This window comes from Boleophthalmus pectinirostris, unplaced genomic scaffold, assembly GCF_026225935.1.
Source record: "Boleophthalmus pectinirostris isolate CB_2022bp ecotype Guang Dong unplaced genomic scaffold, ASM2622593v1 HiC_scaffold_19, whole genome shotgun sequence".
In the NCBI taxonomy this organism is placed as follows: Eukaryota; Metazoa; Chordata; class Actinopteri; order Gobiiformes; family Gobiidae; genus Boleophthalmus; species Boleophthalmus pectinirostris.
In genome coordinates, this window is record NW_026571140.1 from 19,472,317 (window position 1) to 19,484,494 (window position 12,178).

Here is a 12,178-nt window from a genome sequence, read left to right on the forward strand (position 1 = left end):
GGAACTAGAATAAAGTTATAAGTCTAAATTTAACACATCTTGTCCAGCAGTATAAAAGGCAATCTTCACGGACACTGTCTTAGGCTTTCATATCCCTATTTGGAGCTAAGAATATACACACAGAAAGAGCTTGGTCTTCATTAGAGTTACATAATCTAAGATAAGATTTGGTTTGGGTGCATGGCGGAGGCAGAGACCATTATGTAATAAGAAGAGAAAGGTAATGAAATTTAGATCTGGGTAAACTGCCAGCATGGGTCATAAACCTTATTTTAGACACAAGACTGTTAGTTGCTGTTAAAAAGCCAGTGATAAAAAGTAAATAAATAGTGCCTTCATACCCTTCTTTTGTAATTTCATGCTATTTCATACTTCCTGTCATTATATATTTCCAGGATTCAGTTTGCGAATTTGTGATAGCATAGTTTACCCTTTGTGGATCAAGTTCAATATGCTGCACAGGCTGAGGCTCAGGAAACAGGACCATCTCTTCAATGATGTGCATCTTATCATTGGCATTTATGGCTTTATGGAGTTTCCCATCATCTGGTTACCAGAAAAAAATATTTAACTGAATGCAACTGATGGTGTCAAAGTTTGTGAGTCACTGAAAAAAAAATGTACCTGTTCCAATAAAGAGGACATCATAGGCCCTTTCAATGCCCTGGATCTTGTGCACTGCAATCTGTGTGTAGCGAACATTGCGTTTGAGCAGGAGAGGGGAACTGCGGATCACACTGTCCATAAGGAAATGGTCCTTGACAAAGTTAAGTACTTTGTCTGGCATGTGTAGGGACGACTGGATGCCCATTTGCCTGGCATGGTTGGTTACACACTGAGTAGAAGCAAATTACAGGTGAAAAATTTAATTGTGTTTATGGAGTATTATAAAGATGCACTAAAATGATACCTACAGCCCCAGGACGAGGTTCGGGCACAGGATGGTTGTAGGTGTACCACTGCTGTGTCTCCCTGTTGACCTCACGGTAGCGTCCACTGAAAGCTCTTTCCACTTGGGCCATTGTAAAGGCACACACTGCTGAACTGCCCGACGCTCCTTTGTACCTGAGCAGAGTAAAATCAGGTCAATGTTTTGTTTTGTACACTCAATCCTTTTCAAAGAACTAACATCTCAGGTTACACTTTTACAAATCTTGCTGAATGTCTACAAAGAAAACATATAAAGCTTTAAAAAGTACATGACTTAACAAGGTTACCAGAGCCTAAGTGGGTTTACCTTTATTACAGCTGCCTTATATCCAGATAAACAAAAAAACACAGATAATAAAACAAACCTAACTGTATATTCAGCTCAAGTCGGGTCAGTGCTGCTTTGTTTGTACATGTGCACTTTGCATTTTAGCATACATCATAACAGCACCTTTAAATCCTGAACTATACACAGTGTGGTTTAGTGCATCTGTGCATGTGTCCTCTTACCACTGAGAGGTGAAGACACCATAAAAGACTGTGCTCTCCCAGCTGTCCCCTGTGGGCTTGAGGACAAACATGTCTTGGATGATGTTAAAGGGAAATCCATCGTCAGGGAGAGAACACAGAAGCTGTGCCTTTAGAAAGGTGGTCCACTTCTTCTGAAGCACACGCTCTCCGCCTTTATCACCCTGCAAACACAATACACATAAATGCATTGAATTTACAAAAGTCAATGAAATAATATTGGGGATAGATTAATAATTGGAAGGCAGAGTCAATAGAACCGCCCTCACATTTTCAGTCCTAAACCTTATTTTCAAACTGGTAATTTAAAATGTTATCCACTTATCACCAGTGTTCATGTGCATTAATTAGTTTGCAACTTTTTCAGTCAGCAAAGTGAAGCAAGGTTGACCGCTCACAAACATAACTCTTTCTTCCTATCCTTTAGGTAGTCCGATTATTATTATTATACATATTTTTCAAATGTATTTTACACCAGCTATGACAAGCTTTTTTCTTAGCAGACTTACATCACAGGTTCTCAGAAAATTGAATCAGCAGTACAGAAGAAAGAAGAACAAGACCAAAACAAGTCGTCTCGCCCAATCTCTGGACAATACTCAATACTTCACTTCCGAAAACCAAGAGCTCCTCCTCTGCACATCGCAGCTGAAGGAGGGATTCATAGTGGAGAAGATTATAAAATGCAAACGAGTGTTTCCTCCCCTGAGTGTTGTTCACAAACCATCATCTGGCACCATCTCACGGGAGGGACTGAGGCAGGGTCTAGGAGCCAATTACCAGCCCGTGGTAGTAGTAGCCTGTGTCCACATAATGAGGAGCGCACATTCCTGCTCCCTCAGCTGTCCACTGCTATTGTTGCCCTGCTCCACTGCACAGCTTGTACTCTCAAACACAGCACAGACCACTCCCCAAATAACCGCCCAGTGAAAATATCCCACAAGCTGTTACTGCGTCAGCCTAATATTTGACCTTAAGGAATTGAAAGCACATTGACTATGGCTGTGTATATTATGAGAAAAATAGGCTAATTAGGTATACAGAAGTGGTGCCATTCATTGTTACAGCACACTACAGTTCCCTCACAGAGTCCACACCTGAATAAACAATAGAAATGGGGGAGTAGCTGAAAAGAAGGGGGAGAGATAGGCCTGGGTAAAGACAACATCACAGAAGCTGAATCACAAAACAGTAGTTAAGTTGTCATAAAAGACAACAAGACGCTGATTTATCATCTTTCACATGAAAATACAGCTCAGGTTAAGAAAATCTCCTTCCAGATGAAATAACACATTCAAGTTGTCACAAATATTAAAAATTAAACCACACTGTCAGGGAGGGAAAAGGGAGTAAAGTCCTGGGCCCATGATTTGGGAGGGGCCCTCATACCTCTGTCCTGTTACCTAATCTCACTGTATACAGGGTGTGCTCAGAAAGGGTGAATAATATCTTGACAGCGTAAACTGAATGTGAAAAATGTGAAAAACAGACATAAATTGGTTTGCAAATATAAAAATGTAGTTTTAAAGTGATTTGATGCTCCCTTTTAGCTACCATTTCACCACTCCCAACTCGCACTCTTAACATAGAGGCACAAGCAACCCGTTTGTAAATGTGTAGGCTCTTTATTCCGTTAATTATGCACTGGTGTAGGGACAACACCACCTGCAGGACTTGTCCCCAGAGCTGCTACTAAAAGACCTCTGTCAGTAAAAGGCACCATGCCACATAGCTGGGAAATAAAGGATCTCTATGGAGGAGTAAAGGCCATTCTTCTGTCCCTATTGCACAATTCATCTGCAGCAAGTTCCTTTCTGTCAATGACTTCCCATATATAGCAGCCCAGGAGGTGCTTCAGTGGCTGGAAGAGGTGTCACAGCATACAGAGCCAAAGCAGTGCAGGACTAAATCATTAAGCTGTCACTTAAGATTACATGCTGTCCCACCGATTACTCACATTACTGCCTCTGTGAACAAGACACATCAGTCAGGGAAGGATGCTGCGTGCGCATGTATCAGGCCGTCATAGGCTTTTAATTGATCTAATGACAGGTGAAATAAGATAGGACTCCTCAGGTTATTATTCGAGGTGATCGACCAAACTAAACTAAAGTTGGAGAGGAAGAAATTATAAAATTATTCAAGAGAACTCTGCGAGGTGCATGCTTGGCCAGTAACAAAAACAGGCCATACAGTATAGTGAAGGAAAAGCATTTCATATTGCTGAGATACACCCCTGAATACTAATAATGCCTGCAAAGCTCAAAGCGCTGGAGAAGGGTTAAGAGCAGGAGGGATGGATGAGTGCAACTGACATTGTGAGGCAGATCGGAGAAGAAGGGAGAGGACATTGCAGAGGGTTATAGCTCAGGAAGGGGAGGAGTAAGGAGGAGAGGCAAACAGAAAAGTCTGTTGAAAACATGTTTGTATAGACACAGAAGAGACAATGCCAGAGATCCATATGACCATGACGTACAGAAAAATACTGCTGAACATGCTTAGACAAGGGAGCGTCCTGCCTCTCCTGGAGCTTATTGTATCAGGATTAAGGACTGGAAACTTAAGCCTTGTTCTGTCTGTAACTTTTGCTGGGCCTTCTTGCGTAATGACCTCAAACCAACCCCAGGTCTTACTTTACACACGCGAGCGATCCTCGACACAATGGTGTTGTCAAAGAAGTCAAATTCCTTTCCCGCCTCGCTGAAGAAAAAGTAGATCTTGTCATCGTCTCCAACTGGGTTCCCTATTGGTTGACTCTCCTCAATGTATGCTGAGCCCACAAAGACTGGATCTGTCAAAACAACAAAAACAAGTAAAATTACAGACTATACCTTATAAAAAGGCCAGACTAAAGCTTTCATATACATTAAAACATATGCCATAATGCTGGTACACAAAATTTCACAAGCACAATATTGTGGAAAATGTAACTAACTTTAGAAACACAAACACATCTAATTTAATGCAGGTTAAAAATATATACATTTGTAATTTCATAAATAAATGTACAGTGCACATATACAATATTCTGATTTCCTTAATGTTGATATACTATGCTTTTAAAACATTTTTGTGTTCAATATTTAATTGGACACAGATGCATCATAGGTGCAGGATGAATTACCTACAGATCAAAAGACAAAAGGGCTCCTAATTGTGCACAAAATCTGTCTCACTGTGGAAACCCAGTGGCTGTGGTTGTTTTGATGTGCATGTGCTTCCAGTGATAGGACAAAATCTCCACTATCTGAGTGAGTCGAGCGTCGCTAATGATCACTACACATTTGGGCTTATCAGCTTCGTTGGCTACATAATGGAAGATGTGAACAGAGCTGCCGTCATCTGATGGAGTCCAGGCACTTTACCTTGTAGCCATTTTAAAGAGTTTTCTGTCTTTAGTGCTGCTGTCTGGCCCAAACTCTTATAAATGACTGGTTCGTTCCCCTGGAAGTTACTGACAGTGCCTGTGTACAGTTCTCCATCTGCAAGCAAGAACATTGAAAACTCATTTTCCTTATGAAAAACAATGAACGCTGCTCCCTGTAAAAACTTATCTTGAGTGAAGGATTAGACAAACCATTTCTCCCACTCAATTATTGACTAATTGCTTGTTAAGGCAGTGGAACACAAACAGCGTACAGCTATTTATCAAAAGGACATTGCAGATAAACAACATCAGCAGGCACATGATGACTCATTACACAATCAAAAGACACACAAACATCAAAGATCTACAGACAGTGCAGCCTATTTTCCAGTGGATCCATCAGCACTGTGAGAGATGATGTATTCTTAATATAAAGTGACTTACCAACAATGATGGCAGTGGATTTGTACTCTGGATTAAATGGGCACCGACTGCGCCCATCCTCTGTCATGACCTCCCCAACGTCATCTCGCTCCAATGTGAATGATGTTGTGTTCTGGAAACAAACAAAATCCAATTAAACTAACTACCATATGAGTAAGCAAACAGTAGTTGTATATGTTTAAATAAAGAGAAAGTGGGATTCAGTGGTAAAGCTATGGGACAGATAAAGTTTTTATAGTCAAATGTGAATTTACATTTCATAATAATTATGTTTATAGCCTGGATAATAAAATATATACTATATAACTAAACAAAATTTTACCCCTCAAAGTCCATAGGTTAGAATTTATATTAATATGCATGATTTCATTCTTTTTGGTATATCTGAGCTAATTATGACGTATGCAACATGTACAAGCCACACTAGCTGGTAAAGTCTGTGGCTGAATTGTTCTAATGAAATGTATTTTGGTCAATGTTTACATTTCTTTTCTTTTTCTGCAAAGAAGCTCCTAATGTTTATTTTCACATTGGTCTGCTTGTGGATTATTTAGTGTATCCTTCTGGCTAAGTGTCTTGTTACACAGCCTATCACCCCCTCTGGGACTGTTTTATAAAGAGCTGTATAAATAAAGCATTTATTAATGAAAATATTACACAGCACTAGGGCTGTCTGGTCACATGGAATATGCCCCTTTGTTTAGAGGACATAGACACACATTTATTTCTGAAAGCTTAGGAACTCTTTATTAGTACACTACGCCAGACAGGATCCTCTTCATTTCACACAGCACTTATGTAAGCACAACCTGCATTTTGTCTCAGAGGGAGTGTGTAAACCGATTTATGTCCTGATACATAAAAGACACACACATTTCTGGACTGTGTCAACTTCATCTAAATGCTAGGAATTCAAGTTCAGGGCCTGATGTTCTGCCAAGACTTCTTCCATCCATGTTATTCTTTCTGTTGTGACGTCAGTAGAGAAAGTTTAATGTGTGTCTTTAAGAGCTGAGCTGTCGCTAAGCTCGACTGCCCCCCATCTCTAAAATCGATGTAGTCCTGCTGCTACATCACTCTGGTGCTAAACAAACAGCTGTCTGACTCAGAGGACACCATGGAGATACTGTACCCCCTGTAGTCAAGACTGGCTTTAATGCCTCAACAAGATTTAGTTATGCTGGATTCAACATCTCTAATGCTGACTGTTAATATAAAATAAAAGAAAGAAAATACAGTAATTTCTGCATATGACATATGAGACAAGTAGGAGTATCACTTACAATGTAGGCGCAGATGGGACTAAAGGCGTAGGTGCCACACACATAGAGATGAGTGCTGTTGAGCCTCAGCAGAATTTTGATATAGTTGAAACAATCGGTCTGGATAAGGAAACAGAGTAAGTGAATCATTGTGAGGCAGTTGTTATGTTATACCACACACATCGTACTAGTAAATATAACCTGTTGAACAGAAAAATAAGGCATAACCAGCAGTATCAGCATTTGTCTATTCAGCTTTGAAAAACACACAGTCAAAAGGTAGAGCTCTTATAACTAACAGAAGCTCGTCGCCCCGGGATACAACATCTGGCATGACAACAAGGTAACAGACAGCACACAGGAGTTCTCCACATGGATCTGTACCTGGTACAGTACTACACATTGTACAAAGGGTTTGTATTTTACCTACAGTGTATTTAAATGACAGTGGGCTTCTTACCTGTAAACTCTTTCCTTTGAAGCTGCACTCCTCTCTCTTTCCAATGGGAGTTCCCCATGTTAGCTGGAGGCATAAAGAAGAATAGTGTAAGGCTCATGGCAAACTATAGACCCAAGCTAATATTTCTATATCCTATTGCATATCTTTGAGCAGCAGCATTCTCTTAGTAACATTAGGAAAGTGTTTTAATTGAGTTATTCAATTATTAGTTAAAGAAGACATATTAGCTATTCTCAGACTATAAGTCTGGGTGTGCATAGGGGATAAGGGAAAACAGGATTTTTTAGAGCAATGGTGTCTTGAATGCAAGAGAATAAAGGATTTCTCAAACATGTATCACCATAAATAGAAAGTGTGAGTGTGTAAATGAGAATTATTACTAATTACTAAAAAGCTAGAAAAGTCAATTTGACATCATTTATTTTATTTTTTAAAATACATTTTAGTAGTACTAATAGTAGTACACAGTAGAAGTATGCTGTGACTGCAAGTGTTAACATTATGTTAAGTCATACATGTTCATTATTAGATTAAAACTTTTTACTTCACTAAAGATTTTGAGCCTTTCTACTAGTTCAATCTGGCAACTGAAGTAATGTTATAGACTGCAAAACACAGTGTGTCAGTAGGCATACATTGATTTCTTTTCTACAGTATTTAATGTGTATTGAGCATTTCCTCACATTCTTCTGCAGACTGGCCTTGCTGATATTGGAGAGGCTGAGTGCAAACAGTGCCTCTCTGGCCCCGACATACAGCATGTCATCTTCCTGGCTCAGCAGCAGTGTGGTGTAATTGAAGACTCCGGCTGCTGAGAATCTGTTGGTTAACCTCTCCTTAGCATCTAAAACAACAGGGAAAAAACACAAAGTCAGGGGGTTATCATCACATACCAGTGTAGTACAAGCAACACATAAATACAGAGCTAATGCAAGAGAAGATGTGACTGATAGAATGGATATATATACAGTACACTGTCACAACAACAATCTATATGACTCTGGCTTACACTCTGTACTGTAATAATTACATGCTTGCTGCAATAGTCACTGCATTCAGTGATGTGATGTATGAATGAGTCATTTCCTGTACTATTGCTGTCTTTACATTTGACTGAACTGGCAGCAAGGTTGAAGCCACTCTGACTCAATACGGACCTAAATCTCCTCCAAAGAGCTTCTTGCCAACCCCCTTTCAAAAGGATCTTTTGAGAAGTGGGCCACAAGTCAGTTTTTCCAACTCTCAATTGGTGCTCAGCTGAATAGTTTGAGCTGAAGTCCAAATTTAAATGAACACATTCCTGCTTTCGAGGTATTTCCCTTTAACAATACAGCAATTCATATGCTCATCAACAATGGCTTTTGACTGCTTTCAATAGAGTTTGATTGATTACCAGAAGGGAATGGCATGACAAACAGGAATTTGGGGTTTATCACAGGAGTGAAAAAAGTCAACATTTTTCCCATATTAGTTTATCCTTCAATCAAAAAAAATCACTAAAGCCATTTGGCACTAAAATATGTGCTTCATCTGTTGTTGTACTTAAACACTTTGCCATTTTTCAGCATCTTTTAAAAATGTTTATCCATTTCCATCCAGTCCAAACAAATGAAAAGCATGTCAACATTGTTTCCATGCCAAAGTGCTGAAGGGTCATGGACACTTTTTGCTTGTCCAAATAAGATTACTGGGTCGTAAACACAGATATTTGCAGTAACAGTTCACAGCTATTCCCAGTCTATAACTAAATTAAAATTCAGATATAAGGGCTGTGTTTATCTCCAGCACACCAGGTGGTACATTAGACCATAATGCAAACAGAGCCTGTAAATGGCAATACAAACAACCTAAACATTTTAATATGCTTGCAAACAAATTGTTCTTCTAACACTTGGGGCACTTTGGCAGATCAACATTTTTCTCCTGTAAAAACACAGCTGCTAAAACCACATCTTCTGCAAAAAAAATGATTTTAGGCCTTTTCCACAACCCTCAACCTGTTTAAAAATACAGTGACATCTGGAGTCAAGCATGGAAAGAGAAAGTAAGGGAAAAACACTATTGTCAGAAAGTCATTTTTAGGTCAGAAGGCAGATCTTAATGATACAAAAATACATAGAAAAATCTGTTTTATTTCAAAGTAGGTTAATGTTTTGAATGTCTTTTATGATCATTTAGGGAGCTATACTTGGTCCCTTTAGATTATGGACAAAGGAGTGCCGTCCCTTCTTCTCAACAGGGAGATGCATCATAGCCCAACTGCCACTGATCCCCAGGGTTTTGGCCATTGACATGCACCAAAAGAGCAGACATCCCTCAGCATATTAAAAGTCACTAACATAAATCACAATGACATCTTCTTAGACAGACAATGGAATAACGAGGCGAGGAGAACAAACTCATGAAACTTTTACACAGAAAGCAGCTGAGGCTATTTACTGGGGGAGGCAAGGGCTTGCGGAGTCCTAAGTGGGAGTTGTGGTAACTGGGAAGATTAGACCATGGCAATGACCTTTAGAAACACAGTTTGGAGGAGATGATGCAGGAGGTTAGCGCTCTGTCAAGCAGCAGTAATGGACAGACAAAACCAGGAATGTGTTTTTGTTGTTTGATTGGAATGTGGTTATGATAGATGTGTTTTAAGTCAAAATCCCCTATGACCTACAATTATTTATTATTAATGTACCAGGATCACAGACCCTTTTACTGGGGCCAAGTAAATGAACACCAAATGGATGTGCATCTGTTTGACAAAATGTATATAAAAAGTAAGGATGGTCCATGGCTTCGATGACTGTTATGGACATCCAGTATTTGGCTTACAACTGAGCAAACTCATATTTGCTGATTAAATTTATGTGGCTTACTATTAGCTACAGAGCTTATTTATATACGTAGCATGCATATATATATTTTATATATATAAATTAGGGATGGGCATTCGATGAAATTTTCTTAATCGATCGTTGGAAGAATTAACGATCGATTATCGATTAATCATTAACGTTTTTATATTAAAATTATCATCATTATTATTACTATCTGCACTACTAATCTGCATAAATAAATTCAACTTTACGACATATAAACCGTAACGACTCTAGAGCCACATCAATCCGTTTGACATTATAATGTGTTTAATTCAGTTTTGCGCAACACTCACACAAACTAAACTTAAAACCGCATCGCTAATTTGCATAAACTCAGCGAAGATAAAACTACAGCTCTTGTGTCGCTGATGCGGTCAACTTCTGTCGGATTAAAAGACATGATTCAGTGGAATACAGGTTAGTGTGACCATATTTGCGTTTGTCAAAACCAGGACACCGTACAGGGGGTGGGAGGTTGGGACTCGTCATCGACATTGCGCGACTCTCACCTGGTAAAGCTTTTTCCCACTGGACACTGAAACATATGTGCTGCTTTGTTCACTGTGCACATGGACTCACACTTGTCCCGAACGCAACGGAAAGCGTGGAATTTCTTGTACAAATCATCGTTAAATACACATTTGTGCTTCGGTACGTTGCAGACTGACCGACTGTTTGTGTCTCGCTCCTTCTGAGTGCAGAGAGCTACATGTACGGACCCCTGTTTGGTCACGCTACGCACAGCAACCTACATTCGGTTTGTCGATTAAAATTAACGTAATCGATGAAATTCTTAATGATCAATTATCGATTAATCGATTAATCATGCCCATCCCTAATTATATATATATATATATATATATATATATATATATATATATATATATATATATATATTATTTTATATTTTTTTTTATTATTATTATTTTTTACCTGAGTCAACTGAAGTCTTTTAACTCCATCCAACCTTCAACCTGTGCTAATACTGAATACTTTGCACCTTTCATCAATATGGCAGCTTAATGGCCAGTGGTAACGTGCACAAAGTAGGCACAAATTACCCCCAATCTTTAAAGCACATCTGCTGCTGTTGGAGTTGAACCTCTGAGCTTGGGAAATTGACTGAGGACCAATTTAGGAGCCTTTAAAAGATTAATTGTTTCAGGATGGGAAGGCCTCTGGGAGAACAAGGCCTGAATGGACTGTGATTATCCACTGCTACATTGTGACATCACAGCAGGTAATTAGCAGAGAATCGATTCTGGGTTTATATCTATAGTAAGTAAAAACAGTTTGAAGGTATTAGAGAAGAAAATATGAAACATTTAAAGAAATGAAATGTGATATGAAATGAGAATAAATTAGCATTTTCTCTGTTGAATTTTTTCCAGTTACACTTTTGGCAATTTTGGCACCTGCCTTGATGTTTAACCCCATATGTTGAGCTAGGACAGGGTCAAGGCCTTGGTGGAGGTCAGACTTTCTGAATGCTTCACGTTTACAATCCTATTTTTGTTCGTCTAAGTGTAGGTCAACTTTCCAAAGCTTTCATAGAGAATTCCTTCTTATAGCCCATAGTAACATTTGCTAATAGTTCTTCCACTGCTGCTTTTGGCAGGACTAAACCTTGTGTAATGTAGCATGCAGATACAAAAGACTGCTCTTGAGGGTGCATCAATAAAATTTATGTTCCAGTCACATAAATTTGAGTTTATGGCTTTTTAATGTCCCCTTGCTCAAGCCCATATGTATTACCTAAAGATTGAAACAGATTTTAGATATCAAGCTACTTTAAAAGACCAGACAAGATCACACAAGAAGTTTGCAAAATCACCACTGAACTAACTAAGATGTCTTAAGAACATGCCAGCCTTCAGCCTGAGCATCATATTTCAATCATAACAAAGCCATGACTAGAGTACCTTATTTTCCAAGGTTTAATGGTACTTATAGGGCGTGTCCTTTGATTGGCTGCTTCACCGTTGTATGCTCGCCAAGACACTCCTCAAACTGTAAACATAGCCCAGATTTACTCAGCACTCAGCCAAGTCACAAGACAAGGGGGCACCAGGGACAAATGGAGCTTATTGCAGGCGAGCTGAGACAAATCAAAAGAAAAGAAGAGTGCTGCACATGATAATAATCTCAAATTCAGCCTGGGTTTATCTGGAGATGCAAGACACAAATTCATGTGGAAAATGGTAGAAAAAACACCACTATCTGCCTCTGTGCCCCTGTCATTCGTGCAGAACATTGGAGCGACTCCACGCTCCTCTGTTCGACATGATTTGACAACAGTCTTGATAACAGTGCTGAG

At 39.2% G+C, this 12,178-nt stretch overlaps 2 protein-coding genes across 2 annotated transcripts in view; one reads left to right on the forward strand and one right to left on the reverse strand.

Annotated features, from left to right (window-relative positions):
* The window catches only part of sema4ba (sema domain, immunoglobulin domain (Ig), transmembrane domain (TM) and short cytoplasmic domain, (semaphorin) 4Ba), a 35,724-nt gene that overhangs the window by 5,783 nt on the left and 17,763 nt on the right, over window positions 1–12,178 (reverse strand). Inside the window, exons 3-12 of the mRNA XM_020941424.2 lie at window positions 7,675–7,835; window positions 6,992–7,054; window positions 6,553–6,651; window positions 5,270–5,381; window positions 4,824–4,940; window positions 4,092–4,249; window positions 1,441–1,622; window positions 915–1,065; window positions 625–835; window positions 431–546 (exon numbers count right to left, since the gene is read on the reverse strand). Of these exons, the coding sequence (XP_020797083.1) occupies window positions 431–546; window positions 625–835; window positions 915–1,065; window positions 1,441–1,622; window positions 4,092–4,249; window positions 4,824–4,940; window positions 5,270–5,381; window positions 6,553–6,651; window positions 6,992–7,054; window positions 7,675–7,835 (1,370 nt within the window). The remainder of the gene's footprint in view (window positions 1–430; window positions 547–624; window positions 836–914; window positions 1,066–1,440; window positions 1,623–4,091; window positions 4,250–4,823; window positions 4,941–5,269; window positions 5,382–6,552; window positions 6,652–6,991; window positions 7,055–7,674; window positions 7,836–12,178) is intronic.
* Window positions 11,439–12,178, forward strand: part of nfatc3a (nuclear factor of activated T cells 3a) — a 313,699-nt gene continuing 312,959 nt past the window's right edge. Inside the window, exon 1 of the mRNA XM_055155055.1 lies at window positions 11,439–11,442. The gene's annotated coding sequence lies outside the window, so the exon portion shown is untranslated. The remainder of the gene's footprint in view (window positions 11,443–12,178) is intronic.